We start from the raw sequence: 25,527 nt of genomic DNA, 5'->3' as shown, positions 1-25,527 counted from the left end.
GTTTTTGCTATTGTTTATAACCACTTTTTTATATAAAAATAGTAGGTGTTAAAAATCTTTAAAAACTTTAAAAACTGTACCCAGTATCCCCTGTGCTTTTATATTGTAACACTTGAATGTATTTGTATTTGCTTGCGATTGTAAGTCGCCCTGGATAAGGGCGTCTGCTAAGAAATAAATAATAATAAAGACACAAACACACACACATATGCGCACACACACACAAGCATACACACAAACACATTATTATTATTATTATTTATTTCTTAGCAGACGCCCTTATCCAGGGCGACTTACAATTGTTACAAGATATCACATTATACATTATTTCACATTATACAGACGCATACACACACACACACACACACACACACACAAGCATACACACAAACACATACGCATACACATACGCATACACACACACACAAACAAACACAAACATACACACAAACACACACACATGCACACACACACTTACACTTTAATAACTGTTCTTGGCCTGTGAAGGATTTGGCACTGAATGAGACCAATACAAATCCCCTCATTCACAATTCCCTGTACAATTAGATATTTTCATTTAGTGTATCCATATCGTCATGGTTACGGGTCTAGTAACCATGGCAAGCTGCCTCTCCCATTGAAAAGCGAGTGGAATTCACAAGTCCAGGAACCCAAATCCACTCCTGTGCAATAATGACCGCTTTCTCCAGTAGCAAATGGCTTACAATACATGCTTGCTAATCAACAGCCTTTATCGAGTGATGACGGCCATAAGCATATACAGTACATTATTTACCAGTATTCCCTTTGAATAGCATGACATTACTTACGTCAGTAGAAATCCTGTGCAGATCCAGTGGCAATTACAAGGACTAATGCCATGGCAGCAAAGACACTGTCAAGCCTATTATGCTATTTGGAATAATTTGTCGATTCGTTTAAAGTGACAATAATAATTATAAAAATCAGGCTTCTTTTCATCGTCAAGAACACGTTTACTTGGACTGTTTCTTTGGGTTTTTTTAAGTACTGGTCCATTCAAACTGTAATCCTTTTTACTTTACACAATCTGTGCCTACATCATCCAGAGTCTCCTAGTGGTGAAAGAAGAGCAGTGTGCCAGTTACATTAGTTAACATTTATTTAACTGGAGGGGGAAAAAACTGCTGTAAGCGGACGAATCCTACAGCTATTGCAATAAAACACAAAACTAATAAAACGCTTCTCTGTTCCATATAAACGGCTGCAAATTGAGCAGACTTCCCCTGCTGGCAGTATTATTATTATTATTATTATTTATTTCTTAGCAGACGCCCTTATCCAGGGCGACTTACAATTGTTACAAGATATCACATTATACATTATTTCACATTTTTTTACAGATATCACATTATTTTACATACAATTACCCATTTATACAGTTGGGGTTTTACTGGAGCAATCTAGGTAAAGTACCTTGCTCAAGGGTACAGCAGCAGTGTCCCCCCCACTGGGGATTGAACCCACAACCCTCTGGTCAAGAGTCCAGAGCCCTAACCACTACTCCACACTGCTGCCCTACAGTACTATACAGTATGTTGATTTCATTGTACAAAAGCAATAACAATGACATTTTAAAGCTGCCTTTTTTGGATGTAGGAGGTGGCAGCAGCATTCCAGTGTCACTGTTCTAAAGAAACAGAATCATACAGTCCAGTCCACTCTGGAACGTTCTGCTGTCTGACTGACTGGCTGCAGCTGAGAATTCCATTGTCACTGTTCTAGAGACAGAATCATACAGTCCAGTCCACTCTGGAACGTTCTGCTGTCTGACTGACTGGCTGCAGCTGAGAATTCCAGTGTCACTGTTCTAGAGACAGAATCATACAGTCCAGTCCACTCTGGAACGTTCTACTGTCTGACTGAGAATTCCAGTGTCACTGTTCTAAAGTAGTACTGCTTCAAAGTAGAACTCGTGTCATAAAGAGCTGTATTTTTCCTTTGTTTGATTATGGTGATACTTTACTTTTACATGCCTCTGCTGAACATAAATTGGATCGATTAACGAATAAAGCAGCCAGATTTGTATTAGAATGCCACCCTCAAACCATCACTGCCAGTTACTGGCTTCTTTAAATTGGATGTCACTTAATTGTAGAAGGCAATTTTACTGGGTACATTTTCCATGTAAAACTGTAACAGGCTTGCTGCCAGGTTATTTTGTTGGGTCACATTAATGTTCCGGGTTGTTGTGAGATTCAGATTTAACTGGGATAGTTGGATGGTCATGTGCCACTTAAACACATCATAGTGTTTGGAGTCTGATTTACTCATAAGACCATCTGATTAGTGCTGATGTTCACAGACTAGCTACAAACTCAGATTTCTTGATCGGGATGTGCTTATTAATATTGTTGAAATTCTTCCATATAATCTGCGTTTTATACAGTAGTCTTGTTTGTTTGATTTGATTTTTTCACTGAAGCATGTAGGATCAGTTACTGCTAATGCAATTTCCAAGACAGAAAAGGGATTTTGCACCAAATCAAAGACAAGGGCATGCGAGCCTTTTAAATCTTGCTATTGGCTTGTACCGTGACCTCATATGTCTGGGGAGGGGGTTAATCTCAGCACGTCCCCTTTGATTGCACCGGAGTATCCCATCCTGAAGTCTAAATACTGAAAGAAAAAACACATGCATTCTACTGTATAGTGTTGCATGTATAATGCGTTCTACTGTATAGTGTTGTATGTATACTGCATTCTACTGTATAGTGTTGCATGTATAATGCATTCTACTGTATAGTGTTGCATGTATAATGCATTCTACTGTATAGTGTTGCATGTATAATGCATTCTACTGTATAGTGTTGCATGTATAATGCATTCTACTGTATAGTGTTGCATGTATAATGCATTCTACTGTATAGTGTTGCATGTATAATGCATTCTACTGTATAGAGTTGCATGTATAATGCATTCTACTGTATAGTGTTGCATGTCTGGTGCATTCTACTGTATAGTGTTGTATGTATAATGTGTTTAGATCAGGGTCCCCGAGCGGCTCCTCTGCTAAAGGCACAGCTGTGTGGGATGCAGGATTGGAGGACACAGACACCCACTAGCCTTCAGGTCTGGGGACATCATTTGTTATTATTAGTTGGGTAGATAAAAACCTAAAAGAGTTTTATGAGTATCAAACTGTATTTGGTTTATCCAGACAGACTAAAAAAAACTAAAAAAAAAATGTTGTGAATCTGGCCCATAGCATTCTAAGTTTAAATGAATAATCTATTGGATTTTTTCTTAATTACATTACAAATCTAAAAAATAAAATAAAGGAAATTGAAAAGCATGTCTTCAAGGCTTGTTATGGTTCTTAACTGTATAATGACTGACATAGCAATGCAGGATTGAAGAAATGATATGACACATTAGAGACCATATAGAAGTAGTGCTGGGACAAATATCCGAATATTCAAACAAATATTTTTTGACATGTATTCGGATACTAAAATCAGATGTTTGTATTCGCTAGAAATGACAAAAATACCTTGCACTTATTTACCGCCTCGTCAGAATTTGAGTGACAGTTTCAAAAAATGGCAAATGAAAAAGAGCTCTGTGTGGTATGTGAGATTAATATATATATAAAAAAACACAGGATCAACACAGCAGCTCGTGAGCCTCTATTTAAAAGTTTTAGAGAGCAAAAAGTAAACAAACCAGATACTGTGCGTGCTCATAGTGATCTCTATGGAAAGCCATCTGGGTCAAAAACACGTTGTGATGCTTTAGAGCGAGCCAGAATCTCATGGGACAGAAAAAAGGCAAGCATGTCATTCTGAACCCAACTTCCTGAAAATGTTGTCTAGTGATTTTTATATAGATTGTATATATTATATAGTTTCATTGTGACTTTCTGTTATGTGGAATGTAATAAACGAGAACCAAAACGGTGAGCTTTTTCACCTTCACTTTACAACGCCATTTCCACGATTGTTTTATTTGAAGTGTTTAATGTTAAATTTCAGTTTTCGTTTGCTTGTTCAGCTACAAAAAGACACAAGTGAACTTCATGTTATTACTTTAACTTCATGCATCCGTCAGTATAAATAATTATTGTGATTCCGAACTCCGGTGTAGATTTCAACAAAGATGTTTTATTCAATACAGTTGAACAGTTGGCTATTCCATTTTCCCAGGAGTTTTACTGAAACTTAAATCTTAAAAATGTTTGATTTGTTTCTAGTTTAAAATGCTACAGTTCTAGTACGTGGCTCGGATGTTTGTGTGAGAGGGAGGAGGCTGGGAGTGAACCGTCGATCCTGCGCACTGCAAGAGAGCATCTTAACCACTATGCAAAACATTTGTGGTTTTAGAGCTTTAAACCTCATCTCACTGACAGGGGACAGAATCCATAACGGCAGAGCATCACACAACACTGCTCGCCAATGAGATTCAATGTTACATCTGAACACGTGAAAGCCCCAATGAGATTCAATGTTACATATGAACACGTGAAAGCCCCAATGATATTCAGTGTTACATCTGAACATGTGAAAGTCCCAATGAGATTCAATGTTACATCTGAACATGTGAAAGCCCCAATGAGATTCAATATTACATCTGAACATGTGAAAGCCAATGAGATTCAGTGTTACATTTGAACACGTGAAAGCCCCAATGATATTCAGTGTTACATCTGAACATGTGAAAGTCCCAATGAGATTCAATGTTACATCTGAACACGTGAAAGCCCCAATGAGATTCAATGTTACATTTGAACATGTGAAAGCCCCAATGAGATTCAATGTAACATTTGAACATGTGAAAGCCAATGAGATTCAATGTTACATCTGAACATGTGAAAGCCAGTGAGGTTCAATGTTACATCTGAACATGTGAAAGCCAGTGAGGTTCAATGTTACATCTGAACATGTGAAAGCCCCAATGATATTCAGTGTTACATCTGAACATGTGAAAGCCCCAATGAGATTCAATGTTACATTTGAACATGTGAAAGCCCCAATGAGATTCAATGTTACATTTGAACATGTGAAAGCCCCAATGAGATTCAATGTTACATCTGAACATGTGAAAGCCCCAATGAGATTCAATGTTACATCTGAACATGTGAAAGCCAGTGAGGTTCAATGTTTTATCCTGGAAGGAAACTCTTTTGTGACGGGAGAGTTATCTGATCTTCTTTCTTGTGTTCCAGCTGTCAATAAGAGTCTGGATGCCTTGGATCGGGACGCTGTGAGTCAGCATGGAGACAATCAGCACCCAGCAACCCTACTCTGGCCCACACAGGCTGTCAATCAGCACCCAGCAACCCTACCCTGGCCCACACAGGCTGTCAATCAGCACCCAGCAACCCTACCCTGGCCCACACAGGCTGTCAATCAGCACCCAGCAACCCTATCCTGGCCCACACAGGCTGTCAATCAGGACCAATGAGGATGAGGCTGACCGCATTGAGAACGGCAACAGCAGGTAACAACCAATCATTTCCATGGAACTGTGTGTCCCTTACCCAGCACAAGGGTGGCTACAGCGGTAGGAAGGTACCGCAGTGTAACGCTCTCTTATGAGGAACATTCATTAACCAGGGTGTTCTCTTAACTTTAGTGTGTGTCTTAATCGCCTTTCAAACATACCCATCATTCTGTTATATAAAAAAACACACACATAAAGGTGAAATCAGTGTTATACTGTACATCTCTGAACAATGGGAGTCTGGAATGTCTTCTGATGAGAACCCTAACACTAGCTACTCTAGCTACATTGTATTGAAGCACAAGATTTCATTTAGCAATGAGACTTACCTGAAAATGGACAGTTGTGTATGAGCCATGTTTACATTAAGCCTAGATACGCAACATAAATAAATAAATACATAACTAAATCAAAGGTGCAGGAGGTCATTTGTGGATATTTCTATGATAGCTTTGTGACGCTTCCTCAAATATGAAATAGTTGGATGATTCATATCTATTGTATAAACTATACAAGCATCCTCAGTTGCGTGTCTCAATGTCTTCAGATGTAATCACAAAGCCATTGTGTTGTTCATCAGAGCCAGCACTTTATCATGTGGATAAACCCTAACCCTAAACTGACATGAACTCACTTTGCTTTATGAAGCCGAATGAAACCTGCTGAATACTGTTAGGTTAACATATTGAATTACTACAGACTACTTTGTAGTTTTCCATATACTTAATGCAAAACTGACAAACAGTCCTGCAAGAGGAATGGTTAGCTTGCTGCCTGACATAGTCTCCGGGGCCTGTTCAGAACAGCAATATCAGCTCTCTGGAGGCCCTTTGAATGCACAAGGACAGCAGTGTTCATCCTCCTGTACATGTCATTGCTCAGGGATCAATCGCTGTGCGAAGACACTTCCTCTGAGCTGCAGAGAGCCGTCTCCATGGAGACCAGAGAGCTGGCGGAGTCCCGCAGGAGTTCCTTCACAGGCAGGGGAGCCATGGCCAGGTAATGTCCATTCACAGGGAAGTGAGCCCACTCAGCAAGGACCTGACCATTACTCTAGCAAAGCAATGGTCTGCATTGTCTGTTCAACTCAGAGAGAGGGGGAGGCATCACAAAACAGTGCGGCAGCGTTTCTTCTTTCTTTATTCATCTGGTTTTTATGAATGTTGCTGCTTGTGAAACACTGGCTATATAAGTCACAAGGCTTTTTAATTATAGAAGTCACGAGACTTTAATTATATAAGTCACAAGACTTTTTAATTTTAATATGCAAATGGTCAAAAAAACACTGAAGACACACTTGTGCTCACACGAGTCAAGCTGGGTGATCCTGTGAACACAAGGCTGTCGAGTACAGCGTATACAGAATGTGTCCAAATACAGGCCAGTGGAGGCAGGCATTCTGAAGTGATATTGAGTGGGCAGAGTGTGACATGAACCCACGTGATCATCAGGAGCTTGTTTCTATTAACTCATTAAATTGTGGGCAGGACATTTCAATGTTATGAGAATACGTGGGTGTGATAATAAACAGAGTGATATCAAGTGGGTTTGACTGTATATGTGTACATCCACATGTATGGATGTCACACTTAACCCACACTTTAGAGTATAGCATATATCCACAAAACATGCTTTGGACCTTCTTTAGCACAAGGTGGTATATTTTGTGTCATAATCGCAGGGATTTGGTGGCTGTTTGTCTTTCTGTTCATTTTAGAGTTTTGCATAAATCTATAGAACTGTACTTAAATAAACTGTTCACTCCACTTCTTGAATGAATATTTAGGGATTAAGGATTAAACATTTAGTAGCATTAAACTAAAGGATTTAAAACATAGATGTTCACATGTAATACATAACTACCCCTCCTGTATTGGACCCAGTGCACAAAGAAACAGCATCACACTGACTAAAACAAACCAAAGAAACACAGCATCACACTGACTAAAACAAACCAAAGAAACACAGCATCACACTGACTAAAACAAACCAAAGAAACACAGCATCACACTGACTAAAACAAACCAAAGAAACACAACATCACACTGACTAAAACAAACCAAAGAAACACAGCATCACACTGACTAAAACAAACCAAAGAAACACAGCATCACACTGACTAAAACAAACCAAAGAAACACAGCATCACACTGACTAAAACAAACCAAAGAAACACAGCATCACACTGACTAAAACAAACCAAAGAAACACAGCATCACACTGACTAAAACAAACCAAAGAAACACAGCATCACACTGACTAAAACAAACCAAAGAAACACAGCATCACACTGACTAAAACAAACCAAAGAAACACAGCATCACACTGACTAAAACAAACCAAAGAAACACAGCATCACACTGACTAAAACAAACCAAGAAACACAGCATCACACTGACTAAAACAAACCAAAGAAACACAGCATCACACTGACTAAAACAAACCAAAGAAACACAGCATCACACTGACTAAAACAAACCAAAGAAACACAGCATCACACTGACTAAAACAAACCAAAGAAACACAGCATCACACTGACTAAAACAAACCAAAGAAACACAGCATCACACTGACTAAAACAAACCAAAGAAACACAGCATCACACTGACTAAAACAAACCAAAGAAACACAGCATCACACTGACTAAAACAAACCAAAGAAACACAGCATCACACTGACTAAAACAAACCAAAGAAACACAGCATCACACTGACTAAAACAAACCAAAGAAACACAGCATCACACTGACTAAAACAAACCAAAGAAACACAGCATCACACTGACTAAAACAAACCAAAGAAACACAGCATCACACTGACTAAAACAAACCAAAGAAACACAGCATCACACTGACTAAAACAAACCAAAGAAACACAGCATCACACTGACTAAAACAAACCAAAGAAACACAGCATCACACTGACTAAAACAAACCAAAGAAACACAGCATCACACTGACTAAAACAAACCAAAGAAACACAGCATCACACTGACTAAAACAAACCAAAGAAACACAGCATCACACTGACTAAAACAAACCAAAGAAACACAGCATCACACTGACTAAAACAAACCAAAGAAACACAGCATCACACTGACTAAAACAAACCAAGAAACACAGCATCACACTGACTAAAACAAACCAAAGAAACACAGCATCACACTGACTAAAACAAACCAAAGAAACACAGCATCACACTGACTAAAACAAACCAAAGAAACACAGCATCACACTGACTAAAACAAACCAAAGAAACACAGCATCACACTGACTAAAACAAACCAAAGAAACACAGCATCACACTGACTAAAACAAACCAAAGAAACACAGCATCACACTGACTAAAACAAACCAAAGAAACACAGCATCACACTGACTAAAACAAACCAAAGAAACACAGCATCACACTGACTAAAACAAACCAAAGAAACACAGCATCACACTGACTAAAACAAACCAAAGAAACACAGCATCACACTGACTAAAACAAACCAAAGAAACACAGCATCACACTGACTAAAACAAACCAAAGAAACACAGCATCACACTGACTAAAACAAACCAAAGAAACACAGCATCACACTGACTAAAACAAACCAAAGAAACACAGCATCACACTGACTAAAACAAACCAAAGAAACACAGCATCACACTGACTAAAACAAACCAAAGAAACACAGCATCACACTGACTAAAACAAACCAAAGAAACACAGCATCACACTGACTAAAACAAACCAAAGAAACACAGCATCACACTGACTAAAACAAACCAAAGAAACACAGCATCACACTGACTAAAACAAACCAAAGAAACACAGCATCACACTGACTAAAACAAACCAAAGAAACACAGCATCACACTGACTAAAACAAACCAAGAAACACAGCATCACACTGACTAAAACAAACCAAAGAAACACAGCATCACACTGACTAAAACAAACCAAAGAAACACAGCATCACACTGACTAAAACAAACCAAAGAAACACAGCATCACACTGACTAAAACAAACCAAAGAAACACAGCATCACACTGACTAAAACAAACCAAAGAAACACAGCATCACACTGACTAAAACAAACCAAAGAAACACAGCATCACACTGACTAAAACAAACCAAAGAAACACAGCATCACACTGACTAAAACAAACCAAGAAACACAGCATCACACTGACTAAAACAAACCAAAGAAACACAGCATCACACTGACTAAAACAAACCAAAGAAACACAGCATCACACTGACTAAAACAAACCAAAGAAACACAGCATCACACTGACTAAAACAAACCAAAGAAACACAGCATCACACTGACTAAAACAAACCAAAGAAACACAGCATCACACTGACTAAAACAAACCAAAGAAACACAGCATCACACTGACTAAAACAAACCAAAGAAACACAGCATCACACTGACTAAAACAAACCAAAGAAACACAGCATCACACTGACTAAAACAAACCAAAGAAACACAGCATCACACTGACTAAAACAAACCAAAGAAACACAGCATCACACTGACTAAAACAAACCAAAGAAACACAGCATCACACTGACTAAAACAAACCAAAGAAACACAGCATCACACTGACTAAAACAAACCAAAGAAACACAGCATCACACTGACTAAAACAAACCAAAGAAACACAGCATCACACTGACTAAAACAAACCAAAGAAACACAGCATCAAACTGACTAAAACAAACCAAAGAAACACAGCATCACACTGACTAAAACAAACCAAAGAAACACAGCATCACACTGACTAAAACAAACCAAAGAAACACAGCATCACACTGACTAAAACAAACCAAAGAAACACAGCATCACACTGACTAAAACAAACCAAAGAAACACAGCATCACACTGACTAAAACAAACCAAAGAAACACAGCATCACACTGACTAAAACAAACCAAAGAAACACAGCATCACACTGACTAAAACAAACCAAAGAAACACAGCATCACACTGACTAAAACAAACCAAAGAAACACAGCATCACACTGACTAAAACAAACCAAAGAAACACAGCATCACACTGACTAAAACAAACCAAAGAAACACAGCATCACACTGACTAAAACAAACCAAAGAAACGCTCAGTGCACCAGCGACCCCTGTAGTCTGGCCGGGCGCCTGCGGGCTTGCCTGTAAGCTGCCCAGGGCTGCGTTGTCCTCTGATGCTGTAGCTCTGGGTGGCTGCATGGTGAGTCCGCAGTGTGTCAAAAAGTGGGCGGCTAATGGCACACGCTTCGGAGAACAGCGTGTGTTCGTCTTCGCCCCTCCCGAGTCAGCGCAGGGGTGGTAGCGGTGAGCTGAGCCAAACAAAATAATTGGGCATTTCAAAGTGGGGAGAAAATAACAAAAAACTAATTGGCGACTACTAAATTAAAAAAAAAAAACTTGTTTTTTCCTAGGGTTTCTCGATTTCTCCTTTCATTAAGAAACTGGGCAAGGCGACGACTGCACCACGAAGACCAGAGACCAGACTCCTTTCTGGAGCGCTTCCGAGGCCCGGAGCTCAAGGAGGCTTCCAGCAGAGAGAGTAACACCCAGTCAGCCCTGGGGACCCCGGGCCAGCACGGCAGAGTGAAGAGGTGAGTCTCACACACACACAGCGCACTTCAAGAGACATTAACACTGGTCTCTGTCCAGAGTGAAGAAGTGAGTCTCACACACAGACACACAGTGCACTTCAAGAGACATAAACACTGATCTCTGTCCAGAGTGAAGAGGTGAGTCTCACACACTGCACACTACAATAGAGACATTAACACTGGTCTCTGTCCAGAGTGAAGAGGTGAGTCTCACACACACACACACTGCGCACTTCAAGAGACATAAACACTGATCTCTGTCCAGAGTGAAGAGGTGAGTCTCACACACTGCACACTACAATAGAGACATTAACACTGGTCTCTGTCCAGAGTGAAGAGGTGAGTCTCACACACTGCACACTACAATAGAGACATTAACACTGGTCTCTGTCCAGAGTGAAGAGGTGAGTCTCACACACACACACACTGTGCACTTCAAGAGACATTAACACTGATCTCTGTCCAGAGTGAAGAGGTGAGTCTCACACACTGCACACTACAATAGAGACATTAACACTGGTCTCTGTCCAGAGTGAAGAAGTGAGTCTCACACAGACACACAGTGCACTTCAAGAGACATAAACACTGATCTCTGTCCAGAGTGAAGAGGTGAGTCTCACACACTGCACACTACAATAGAGACATTAACACTGGTCTCTGTCCAGAGTGAAGAGGTGAGTCTCACACACTGCACACTACAATAGAGACATTAACACTGATCTCTGTCCAGGGTGAAGAGGTGAGTCTCACACACACACACTGTGCACTTCAAGAGACATTAACACTGGTCTCTGTCCAGAGTGAAGAGGTGAGTCTCACACACACACACTGTGCACTTCAAGAGACATTAACACTGGTCTCTGTCCAGAGTGAAGAGATGAGTCTCACACACACACACACTGTGCACTTCAAGAGACATTAACACTGGTCTCTGTCCAGAGTGAAGAGGTGAGTCTCACACACACACACACTGTGCACTTCAAGAGACATTAATACTGATCTGTGTCCAGAGTGAAGAGATGAGTCTCACACACACAGCGTACTTCAAGAGACATTAACACTGGTCTCTGTCCAGAGTGAAGAGATGAGTCTCACACACACAATGTACTTCAAGAGACATTAACACTGGTCTCCGTCAGGGGACTGGACAGAATCCGTAACAACACACAACACTGCCCATTACACACAATATATACACAAATACACAATTACCATATCAAATAGCTTTTCTACTCGAAAGCTTCTTGCTTTGTAGGTAGGTAAAGACCATAGATTGTGTAATTTTCTTCAAATTTCCGCTCACAAACAGCATGTGCAAATATGGTTATTGAAGGACCCTGCTGTTAACCAGCTGGAAATTGCAGTGTTTTCAAAGGAGAAACTGTTCTTTAGTGTGCATTCTGTGGGGGGAAGGGGGTTGGATATCGCCAGGGAAACTTTATAGGCCTTTTTTAAGCTTTCCATCTGCTGTCTGAAACGTTGAGAGATTGTGGTATCAGGAAACAAGTTGTTTATTTGCAGTCCTGTTCAGGTTCACCCCTGGCTTTGGCACAGGTGTTCCGGTCAAAGGTGGAAAATGCAATATTTCCCGTTTGTGATGATAATGGCTCAGTCTGAAAAGGAACTACTTCCTTTGTCACATTTTGTAAAACCATCTGAATATATCAATATTTTCTTGAGCCAATTCAGAAGTCACCAAATTGCAGTAAGAAATTGCTTTTCTTTCTAGAAATGGGTTGAGTTTTGAATGGAATAGTAGAAATAATAAAAAAGATTCCTAGAAGGGTCAAGTACTTGTGCTTGCTGTAGACCTCAGGTATAGAGAAATGCGTGGGTCCTGGGGTTGTATTCATGAAGCATTAGTGTGCCTTGAAATGGACGTAGACCTCGGCTATAGAGAAACGCGTGGGTCCTGGGGCTGTATTCATGAAGCATTAGTGTGCCCTGAAATGGACGTAGACCTCAGGTATAGAGAAACGCGTGGGTCCTGGGGCTGTATTCATGAAGCATTAGTGTGCCCTGAAATGGACGTAGACCTCAGGTATAGAGAAACGCGTGGGTCCTGGGGCTGTATTCATGAAGCATTAGTGTGCCCTGAAATGGACGTAGACCTCGGCTATAGAGAAACGCGTGGGTCCTGGGGCTGTATTCATGAAGCATTAGTGTGCCTTGAAATGGACGTAGACCTCGGCTATAGAGAAACGCGTGGGTCCTGGGGTTGTATTCATGAAGCATTAGTGTGCCTTGAAATGGACGTAGACCTCAGGTATAGAGAAACGCGTGGGTCCTGGGGCTGTATTCATGAAGCATTAGTGTGCCCTGAAATGGACGTAGACCTCAGGTATAGAGAAACGCGTGGGTCCTGGGGCTGTATTCATGAAACATTAGTGTGCCTTGAAATGGACGTAGACCTCAGGTATAGAGAAACGCGTGGGTCCTGGGGCTGTATTCATGAAGCATTAGTGTGCCCTGAAAAGAACACAAACACGGCCTATGTTTCTTTGCAGACTTGCCACTTGGTACATCAGCACAGTAGCTAACAGTGTAGTACTTCTCTGATGTACAATAATGAGACCTGATGCTAATGTATTTAACAGAGCCATTTCGTAATGTGTTTTCAGACAGCATAAACAGAAGTATGATTGTGTAGTTGTAGTGTTTCAGAGTCATGCCATGTCTCTAATATTATGACAATATTTCAAACACAGCCACTGGCCCTCAGCAAACTTCAATGTGAACAACTGCAACAATACAGACGAGTAAGTACAACCAGAGGAGTTATAGTGAACCAGACCCTCTTTTAGCTGGTCTCTCTAGTTCTAGTGAAGCAGACCCTGAGATTCTCACTGCTCTTCTAGCTCGTCTCTCTAGTTCTATGAAGCAGACCCTGAGATTCTCACTGCTCTTCTAGCTAGTCTCTCTAGTTCTAGTGAAGCAGACCCTGAGATTCTCACTGCTCTTCTAGCTAGTCTCTCTAGTTCTAGTGAAGCAGACCCTGAGATTCCCACTGCTCTTCTAGCTAGTCTCTCTAGATTGTAGGCTCCTTACTTTGTTCTGTTAAAAGCATTATTCCTTAAATCCAGAATTTTGATTTTATATTGTGTACATAAGAGGGTCCATATCGCATTCTTTTAAGTGTAGTGTTTTATAATAATAATAATAATAATAATTTTTTTAAATAATATTTACATTTTGGTTTAATTAAATGTTTTGGCCATATTTCCTTATATGGTTTATTACAGTATTTATGCTATGAACCTCACACGTCCACAAAATAGAATTTTTAGAAATATATATCTATGATTAGCATAGTTTCTTCTTTGCATGTGTACATAATGCATATAGTGCAGTGAATGTGGATAACAATCAATTACTATGAATTATAATGCGCACTTATTTTTTAAATACTGGATATTTATAAATCATCATTTTAAATCCATTTCAAACTGGAGAACATTTCAAAGTTTCTAATTCCGTTGTTTTCCACACTGTGATCTATTGCATTTGCACTTCCACTTAGATTTGATATAGCCCTTTCTCGGAACTCTTAATTCTATATTGGAAAGAGAACAGTTTGCATTGTGTGCTGTTAGTGCTTGCCTAGTATTTACCCTGTTCAAACCCTTGAAAGAATATTGAATACCCTCTGAATTTCCAGAATATTAAAATGATCTATAATGTCGTGATATGTGTTCTTAGTTATCATGTATTACTATTTCACCATGAATATTTGGCATGTTTTGTGTCACCAGCATATTTTACCTCTGGGACTGTCTCTGAGCAAGCCTGAACAAGGTGGATTTTCTGCAGTGAAGCTGGTATAAAAATGACCACTAGGTTTGCACTTGGGGTGTCACTAGTAATTTGCTCCCCACTAAAACAATGGGTTAGTCAGAGAGTTCCTTTACAAATCTTTAACAAACATACTGTTTCGGGGGAGAGATTTATCAGTGCACACTCTAGTGGTCATTGTTATACAGCCCTGCCCATTATTGCGTGTTGCTCAGTACCGGGTAAAACATTAATAAATCATGTCCTAGGATAATAAATATTAAGAAATGAAGAGCATGTACAGAACATGGGGCAAATTCACAGGGTATAAATGATTATTTCAAAGTTGTCACAGATCACATGCCAACACGGATTACAAAGATTCGTTTTTTCTATAAACAGATACAGATTTCATTCTAAATAAGAATTTGCTTTCCTGTACCTATTTTTTTTACTAACACCTTGTAATGAATCATTGATGCAGGTAACCCACATTATGCTGCGCAGTCAGACAGGAACACTGATATACTGACACAACCATAAGAGGGAGGGGCGCCTCACAGAACTGCAGCTGCCGCTTGTGACAAAGTGTGACATGCAATTCAGAGACTACATTAAAAACACCTTTGTACAACCAGGCAGCAACAACCACTAAGACTGCAATGTGACATATCATGGGTAGGTAAAGGTACACAAGAAAGGTATCAAACTGGTTCCTTAGTAACCTGAGAAACGAGGGTCAGAATGTGTTACGTGAGGTGTGCGGTCAGGATGGTTTCTTTGGAAACACTGAAAGCAAGATCATTTGTTAAAATCTCTATACAATGGAAGTCTCACTCTAATCCAATGTCTGATTCAGGCCAGTATGCCCTCTGCTGGGCAAAAAAATAACACCACAAGAGGCCTGAGCAGGATCTATATTTAATTTAAATCTGAAAAACAAAAACCTATCAGGGCACCCACATATTCCAACAAGAATGTACTGAGCAAAACATTCCCTAACCAGAACCTTACACTGACTTCCAGAACACACTCAGCATTCCCTAACCAGAACCTTACACTGACTTCCAGAACACACTCAGCATTCCCTAAGCAGAACCTTACACTGACTTCCAGAACACACTCAGCATTCCCTAAGCAGAACCTTACACTGACTTCCAGAACACACTCAGCATTCCCTAAGCAGAACCTTACACTGACTTCCAGAACACACTCAGCATTCCCTAAGCAGAACCTTACACTGACTTCCATAGCATTCTCATTCACAAAAACAAAAAAATGACGCTTGTCTGCTTAACCTAGAGGTCGATTTGATCAACTTATACCCAGCTGGGATGTACCATGGCTGGATTTTATTAGAGCATTTTATAGAGCATACCCATAGTTTCCTAGTACTGTAAAATGCTCTAAAGCAGTCACCGCAGTGGTGCTGTGACTTATCCATGCAGGGTATACTGGTAAGACAATCAATTCAAGTTACTTTGTGTCACGTTTTACTTTAAAACATTGCCAGTTCTTCCTGTTTAGTGCCATCTATGTGCACAGTGTAGTTTTGCATATTAAAAATGCAAACTAGGATTGTTACCCTGGTTCATTAATACGCCAAAGCAATTTCTCTCACCTTGAGCAGAGAACGACTGTGTGCAATCGAGCGCCACTTTGATACCTTTCTTTCCTGTGTCTCCTCATCAGCACTTTCTTAGCTGAGATGGGTTTCTCTTGTCCTCACAAAAAGAATCGTATACTGTAAGAGACAACTGAAATGCATTGCACAGGGTTTCTTATTCACTAAGGGAAAACGATTCTTAACTAAAGCACTCTGTCCAAAGAACCATGTGCTGTGACAAGGACTTCAGGGTTAGCTGCTAAGACCTCCCTCCCATGCATAGCTTTATGAGACTTGTAGAGTTCTCATAGCATGCCTGGTAGTTGAGACTTTCACAACTTGTGCGCGTGAGCAAAAACTAAAATAATCACACAGCAAAAAGGAAGACAAAAAGGAGAAGAAAGAGGATGAGAAAAAAGAGGAAAAGGAGGAGAAAAAAGATGACAAGAAGGATGCCAAAAAGGACGATAAAAAGAAAGAGTAAGTATTTATCTAGCAGTTTTTGTACCTGGCTTTCTTTAATATTACTAGCTTCCCTTTTGAGACCTGGCCCATTGAACGGCTGCAACACACACAGGAATCGGACCCATCTCTCACCACCTCCAGTGCTGCTCATATTGAGGGGGATGGGTTCTTCTTGTTGCTGTACTGGATGTCACTCTGCCCAGTTCCTAGTAGAAAGGTCTCCACATCATGTAAATCGGCTGTATAATTGACACTAACTGGCACCTCTGCTGGAAGTGTTAAACAGAGACCAACAATCTGTTGTCATGGTAGCTGAACTCTGAGGCTGATCCTGAAAGTTCTAGACAGGGTTCCGCCCGTGGGTTCCATTGAAGCCGCTCACGTCAAATCTGATCCTCAGGTGAATCCAGGTTTCAGTAGAATTAATGTCTATAAACTGGTATATTAAAAACTGTATCATTGAGAGAGTGATTGAAGTTGCATAGCGATATTATAAACACATGAAGAGCAGTTCTAGTTCCAGAAGTAACTGTGTCTTGAAGTGAGGTGATTTACTGCAGTAAGGGCTCGATGGCTTTCTGAAATCAAACCCTTTCTAGTGGGCTGTGATTGTAGTACACATTACTGCAAAACAATCAGAACTTCATACAGAGCTGCATGATATTCACACATTTCAGAATGGTCAGACGACATAGAAACTTGTATCTGTAATAGTGGACTGTGGACGGGCCTCTCACTAATCGACTGGTTTCCATTTATTACACTTCTTTACCTCAGACACAAGAGAGGGATTTGAAGTGGCTCTGCATATGTTCAAATCAGGATCTAAATGCTTTGAAAATATCCATATACTGTGTCTGCATCATTTTGTATGGCTTCCTGTTTGCATTGCTCTCTTTCAAACGACCTGTATGGTGCCATTATACTTCCAGTGAGCGCCTCCACGTTCTACAAGCGTCCGCAGCATTTTCTTTCTGCACAGCTCCTTCTAATCTATTCAGCTTGTTGGTTTGTTTTCCCTCAGCTGGGTTATTATAAACCTGGCAGATCAGCGGACGAGGTCATTGGCTTTCACTTGATGACTCAAAGCCGGGCTTCAATCTCGCCATGTGTGTTCTTTACATATTGAATTATTTTTCAGGAAGAAAAAAGAAGTGTTTGTCATCGACCCAGCGAGCAATCTATACTACAGGTGGCTGTCCATTATTGCAGCTCCAGTCATGTACAACTGGTGTCTGCTGGTGTGCAGGTAGGGGTTTCAGCCATGCTTTAAAATGCACTCCCATTATCGTTTTATACAACACACAAGCTTTCGGTTTTAATGTCTTTATTTAGAAGATTTAAAATCAACATAAACTACTGCAGCTGCCCTAGCATTGTAATAACAATCTCCTTAAAAAATAATGTATAGGTAATAATAAAGCTATGCTTAAAAGCGTTGCATAACCCTATAGAATTAACTTATTTTGCTTCATAAAGTCAAATGAAACCTGCGAAATAATGTTACGTTAACATATTGAATTTCTTACCTCTTTGCAGTTTTCCATATACTTAATGGTAAACTGACAAAAATTGAAAAACGTGACATTTTGTGACAGTACTGTACTACTGTTATGGCTTCCAGTAGACTTCTGCAATATCATTTTGCAGTTTCTTGATTACTTGATTTTAAATAAAATATCTAAATTATGTTCATAGAGTTTAGTTTTAGTTTTATTATATCTCAATCGTAAAATTTGAGGTGATGCAAAACTTTGGGCGATCGCTGCACAATAACTAACCCATGATTCACATGAGGCAGTCAAGCGCTTGTTTTAAATCACCAGCACCAGGTGAAGTGATGTGTCATGAGATACGTGGCTCCACTTGACTTACTCACAGTTATTCTAAACTATGACAACTACTGCAAATCCTTTGCACAGAAATAAGACAAACCATGAAGAGGCAGCTCCTAAAGCTGGAATACACAACACAAGCTGGCTTACAGACGCACTATTGTAACCCATCATGACTCCCTGTGATACACAACACAGGCTGGCTTACAGACGCACTATTGTAGCCCATCATGACTCCCCTGTGATACACAACACAGGCTGGCTTACAGATGGCACTATTGTAACCCATCATGACTCCCCTGTGATACACAACACAGGCTGGCTTACAGACGGCACTATTGTAACCCATCATGACTCCTGTGATACACAACACAGGCTGGTTTACAGACGCACTATTGTAACCCATCATGACTCCCCTGTGATACACAACACAGGCTGGCTTACAGACGCACTATTGTAACCCATCATGACTCCCCTGTGATACACAACACAGGCTGGCTTACAGATGGCACTATTGTAACCCATCATGACTCCCCCTGTGATACACAACACAGGCTGGCTTACAGACGGCACTATTGTAACCCATCATGTACCTCCTCCTGTGATACACAACACAGGCTGGCTTACAGACGCACTATTGTAACCCATCATGACTCCCCTGTGATACACAACACAGGCTGGCTTACAGACGCACTATTGTAACCCATCATGACTCCCCTGTGATACACAACACAGGCTGGCTTACAGACGCACTATTGTAACCCATCATGACTCCCCTGTGATACACAACACAGGCTGGCTTACAGACGGCACTATTGTAACCCATCATGACTCCCCCTGAGATACACAACACAGGCTGGTTTACAGACGGCACTATTGTAACCCATTATGCTCAAGGTAATGGCACGCCCTTTAAATTTCCCTGGCCTCTGACAGCAGAGCAGCAAGATATGAAGCAGCCCTGCATTTAATGGCAAGATTTACTAAATGAATGTATTGGCTTTTAGTTCTTTAATGTAGAAAATGAACACATCAAATCATAGTTAAAACATGCTAATTACAACTTGTTTATTTTGTTTTTAGGGCATGTTTTGATGAACTTCAAATGGATTACCTGGTTTTGTGGGGTGTTTTAGATTACTCCTCAGATTGTGTCTACCTCATTGACACTTTTGTGAGATTTAGGACAGGTGAGTGCCTTTCCTATTGCAACATATGTGACTGAAAAGTGTGTGTGTGTGAGTTAGCATGTTCTGTACATGTGTGTATTGTGAGTCAGCATGTTCTGTACATGTGTGTGTGTGAGGCAGCATGTTCTGTACATGTGTGTATTGAGAGTCAGCATGTTCTGTACATGTGTGTGTGTGAGGCAGCATGTTCTGTACATGTGTGTGTGTGAGGCAGCATGTTCTGTACATGTGTGTGTGAGTCAGCATGTTCTGTACATGTGTGTGTCTGTGAGTCAGCATGTTCAGTATATAAGAACATAAGAAAGTTTACAAATGAGAGGAGGCTGTTTGGCCCATCTTCCTCGTTTGGTTTTAAGTAGTTTATTGATCCCAGAATATGTGTATGTGCTGCCTGCCACTCTTAAATACCCTTTTTTATATTTTTTTTATAAAAATCCAGGTTTCCTCAAACAAGGATTGCTTGTCAAGGATTCAAAGGAGTTACGGGAGAATTACATGAAGACTTTGCAGTTCAAATTTGATACACTCTCACTTGTGCCGACAGACTTAATCAGCATTAAAATTGGGTCCAACTGGCCTGAACTGAGGTTTAACAGGCTCTTCAGATTTGCACGCATGTTTGAGTTTTTTGACCGCACCGAAACCAGAACCAATTACCCCAACATCTTTCGAATCGGCAACCTTGTCCTGTACATCCTGATTATTATCCACTGGAACGCATGCATATACTTTGCCATTTCCAAAGCCATAGGGTTTGGGACGGATACCTGGGTGTACCCCAACATAAGCCACCCTGAATACGGTCGACTGGCCAGGAAGTACATCTACAGCCTGTACTGGTCCACACTGACACTGACCACAATCGGGGAGACCCCTCCCCCAGTGAAGGACGTGGAGTACCTCTTTGTCGTGTTCGACTTCCTGATTGGAGTGCTGATCTTCGCTACCATCGTTGGTAATGTGGGTGCCATGATTTCCAACATGAACGCCTCCAGAGCGGAATTCCAGGCCAAGATAGATTCCATTAAGCAATACATGCATTTCCGCAAAGTCACCAAAGACCTGGAGGCCCGAATCATCAAGTGGTTCGACTATCTCTGGACCAACAAGAAAACAGTGGATGAAAAGGAGGTCCTGAAGAACTTGCCTGACAAGCTGAAAGCCGAGATCGCCATCAACGTCCACCTGGACACGCTGAAGAAAGTGCGCATCTTCCAGGACTGCGAAGCCGGGCTGCTGATAGAGCTGGTGCTGAAGCTGAGGCCACAGGTGTTTAGCCCCGGAGACTATATCTGTCGCAAAGGGGACATTGGCAGAGAAATGTACATCATCAAAGAGGGGAAGCTGGCCGTCGTAGCAGACGACGGCATCACCCAGTTTGTTGTTTTGAGTGACGGGAGTTACTTTGGAGAAATCAGCATCTTGAACATCAAGGGGAGTAAGTCAGGGAACAGAAGGACTGCAAACATTAGAAGCATAGGCTACTCCGATCTCTTCTGTTTATCCAAGGATGACCTCATGGAAGCCCTGACTGAGTATCCGGAGGCCAAGAAGGCACTGGAGGAGAAAGGGAAAGCCATTTTAATGAAGGATGGCTTGATAGACGAGGAGATGGCCAAACAAGGAGACGACGCGCAAAACATGCAAGAAAAAGTGGACCACCTGGAAACCACTCTGGACCTCATGCAAACGAAATTCGCCAGACTGATGGCAGAGTTTACCTCGAGCCAGCAAAAGCTCAAACAGAGACTCGCAACAGTGGAGTCGAAAGTGAAGAAGTACGGGAGCGCAAGCTTCTCGGAGGATCTGGAAACAGACAACGAAGCTGCGAAAGAAGAGGACAAAAAGGACAAATAACATGCACTGGTCACTGCACTGGTCAGTGCACTGGTCGGTGCATTTCTGATTATCTTGGACTAGACCAGCTAATTGTTTTTTTTTATAAGATACCAAACAGGAAAAAAATGTAGTTTGATACTTAACTTCTGTTTTCATTTAACATATAATGTAAAGTAATGCTTTTTTCCCCTGAAAATAGTTTTCCATTAGAGCAAAAGTCTCTTTTTACTTGCCGATCTCAAGCTGTTCACATACAGTGTAGTGCAGTTCTGCAGGAGGAAACTCTTCATTGCAGAAGTCTTTTCAATCACATGAACAGCTCCTCCTGGGAAACACAGAATGCATATGGGAGTGTGACAGAATCCCATTTGAAAGGGAGGAACTGTATTTATTACTGAATAATATATGCACTCTTATTTAAGGAGATAACGGTATTTGAGAGAGAGTGAAGGAGGAACAGACTTGAGTCTGTAGGGCCCACAGGTGTGCATACAGTAATCAAGAATAGTCTAGTTGTATGGAAAGACTGTTTCTCTTCGACAGGCATTAGCAAGCAAGCTTTATCTTCAAGATTAAAAAAACATCAGTGCTGAGCATGCATTTCTTAAATGACCATATTCATGTACTGTAAGTAAAGCGTATGGAAATACTGGGATAAATGCATTCGTTTACAATTCTAGTTGATCATGTTACCACCATTACAATAAGCAAAGGATGTTTTGTGAGTATCAGTACTGTATGTAGTGCATTATACTGGATCATTTGCAGTTGCAAAGACAAACACAATTAGCTGGGAAAATAAGCCTTGGTAAAAATCCTTGGTAAAAATTCACAGCACTTTTGGTAATCCTTGCGGCACAGTGTATACCTATTACATTGAATAGAGTCAACAGAAATGTACAGCACACTGTGACAGGGTAATGGTCCGAGCTTCCCCTACCCACAATCACATTTATCAGCTCAGGAACACAGAGGTTTTTGGAACGCAGGAAACAGCCACTTGATAGTGTTCATAGGCATACATATTTATTTTGGCACTGGAAGAAGACTTCACACAAATTACAACTGATGCTCACAGACTAACATTGAACACAAAATGACTGACGTTCACAAAGACAAGATCACGAATGACCCAAAAAGCACAGGAAAGACACTGCATTAAATGAGCCCCAGCCCCACCTGCTTCTAACAGAATGAGTTATCAATTAATCAATCAATCTCTCATAGTGGACCACCATCACAAAGCGCTTGAATTATTCAATAAACAGCTACACCCGGAATTATTTTATACACAAAGAAACACTTTAACATTCATTCCATTCCTACTTTTTACAATAAACATGTTTCTTCTGCTTCACACGTTTGTGTTTAACCTGCATGAATACCGTTTCTGTTAAGAAACAGACAATTGCTAACTATTCCATTATTCAAGGTTTACTCCTGATCATTACCCTTATTCTTCTCTAGTCCCTAACTTACCAGTATAAAGACTGAACATTAGCATTACCCCTTCTCTTGGAAGATTACCGAACATATGCCTATAACAAACATTTGTCCCACATGTAAAGCTACGGCAACTTCATTAAAGTAAGCTCCCTAATCTAAATACGGCAATAAACCGTCATATCAAATACACTTTGCTCAGCAGCATGCATGCTACTATCATGCAGGCTCTATCACCAGTTGAATAACAATAATAAACAAACAAACACAATAACAGGCATTTCAATATTACTGTGAGGGTCTCACCTTGACAGACACACACACATATTGGTTTACTTCATCATCAGAGCTCATCAAAACAGATTCAGTGCATACACATGTATCACACTTCCTGTTCCCTTAACTGGTAAGTATAGTGACGATAGAGGAATTACAGGGATTTCATTTAGACCCAAAGATCTGCATTCACCCAAAACAGACTACTTACAGGAACTGACCACATTAGACTCCATGGTACTTGAATTGACCACATTCAACTCCATGGTACTTGTGGGTCATTCCAAAATGAAAGGCCCATCTTACAATGCTTAAATATTAGTTTTTGGTTTGTAATGTAATTAATTTTTTATTATGTATGTTTGTAATGTAATTTAAATTATGCAAGAAAACCTTCATATCTAAATAAAAATGGTTTATTTGAGCAAACATTGAGTTTATGTATTTTAACCTCCTTCCAGAATGGCAGCGGTTTATTGAAAAGTTCCATTCTCATGACTCTGGCATGATGAGCGAATCAGGAATGGAAGCTATTCCTGTTTACGTTTTTAGAGTTACAAAAGATAGGAATTTGAAGGTAATCTCTACAGTTTAGTCCTGTCCTTTTATACAATAGCAGAAAACAGACAGAAAACATAACTGTTGCAAAAACTGAAATTGAAACCGTTCTATGTGCAGCAATGAAATAATGCAAATAAGAATGCTCACGAGCCAATCAGAAGCAGCCCCAGGGTATTAAAACGCACCCGTTCCCACCGGCTTTGGTGTTTGCATTCCTTCCTCTCTGCAGCAGGGTCTCTTCCTTCAGGGGATACCAGTGGTACATGTTAGAGGAAAGTAGCTAGTTAACCTCTGCTTCCTTGACCATGATCAACCTGCTCTTGAAAAGTCAAATCTCTTTTTTGATTCAGAAGTCAAAATCACAAGCCACAGGTATTTTGTACATGTGCTACTATTGTTATTCATTGGCTGTTATACTGTTAGAGCATTATTAACTGCTGCTTATAAACCAATTGCCCATTATCTTTCAGTGACTGTGAAAATGATATTCTTGAATGAGGTTTCTCTGTTAGCAGTCTTAACTCCCAGTCTTCACAAGTTTGAAGTATCTGAATCTCGATGACACCTGCTTGGGAAATGGCTTGGCAGCGACTGGACAAGCACCTGCTTGTAAAGGGAACTGGCTTGGGGGAGCGACCGGACAAGCACCTGCTTGTAAAGGGAATTGGCTTGGGGGAGCGACCGGGGGTACACCCAAACCTTCAGGTTTCCTGAGCTGCTGTGTGGAGTTACTGTGGTGATGAAACATAACTGGAATTACTATAAAAGCACTCCTGTAATAAACCAATACAAACAACCAATACAAACAACATGCGAGTCGTAGAGCAAATATGATTATGTATCTGTTATGGGATTATATATATATTATTTTTAAATGACCCACTCATGACCCGTATTCAGCTTTCCGGTGATCGCACGCACAGGACCATATCAATTTGCATATATTTCAGTTCAAGATATTTTCTAATATTATATCTCATTTTTTGGGCAGTCAGTGTGTGTTAATTTATAAAAAAAAACTCAATGAAGAAATCAATACGTTCTGTGACTTTCAATTGAGGTGAGGTCATAGTCTTATTTACCTGGCTTGTGTCCCTGCTTTGGAATGTGGTATTTCCTGAATCTGTCTGCACCAACAGTAAACAGTGTTGAATTTTATTAAAAGGTTTGGCAAGCATTCATGTCACCAAGCACCCAACAAACATCCCTGACAACAGACAACGCAGGGGAGGATTTGAAATACTGTCAACAGAAAGGAACTGTACAGGGTTAGTGTGTGACACCTAGCAATATCCCTATACCGAGTACCATGGGAGGAGATCCATTCATCTACTTTCTCTGCTAGGACAGCAAGAGTTTCAGTTGAAAACGGTACAATGACAGAGAAAATGAAAATCAAAGTTTCTGAGAAGTCTTTGCGAACTGTGTCCTTCAACTTGAAAGAGGAGAT

At 40.5% G+C, this 25,527-nt stretch overlaps 1 protein-coding gene across 3 annotated transcripts in view; it reads left to right on the top strand.

Annotated features, from left to right (window-relative positions):
- Positions 1-23,935, top strand: part of LOC117406161 (cyclic nucleotide-gated channel cone photoreceptor subunit alpha-like) — a 29,595-nt gene extending 5,660 nt beyond the window's left edge. For 2 of the 3 annotated variants that reach the window (XM_059030382.1, XM_059030381.1), the window contains exons 2-9: positions 5,204-5,478; positions 6,364-6,480; positions 10,912-11,091; positions 13,800-13,850; positions 16,844-16,948; positions 18,075-18,182; positions 19,852-19,958; positions 20,398-23,935. In XM_059030382.1, coding sequence (XP_058886365.1) covers positions 5,252-5,478; positions 6,364-6,480; positions 10,912-11,091; positions 13,800-13,850; positions 16,844-16,948; positions 18,075-18,182; positions 19,852-19,958; positions 20,398-21,815 — 2,313 coding nt within the window. In that variant the 5' untranslated portion in view covers positions 5,204-5,251 and the 3' untranslated portion in view covers positions 21,816-23,935. The remainder of the gene's footprint in view (positions 1-5,203; positions 5,479-6,363; positions 6,481-10,911; positions 11,092-13,799; positions 13,851-16,843; positions 16,949-18,074; positions 18,183-19,851; positions 19,959-20,397) is intronic. The other variant, XM_059030384.1, reaches the window with a different exon arrangement.
- The last annotated feature ends 1,592 nt before the right edge of the window (positions 23,936-25,527 follow it).

The sequence above is a fragment of the Acipenser ruthenus genome, chromosome 9, assembly GCF_902713425.1.
Source record: "Acipenser ruthenus chromosome 9, fAciRut3.2 maternal haplotype, whole genome shotgun sequence".
Classification (NCBI taxonomy): Eukaryota; Metazoa; Chordata; class Actinopteri; order Acipenseriformes; family Acipenseridae; genus Acipenser; species Acipenser ruthenus.
The sequence above is the reverse complement of the archived record's forward strand: the minus strand, read 5'-3'. Positions and strand labels throughout refer to the sequence as shown.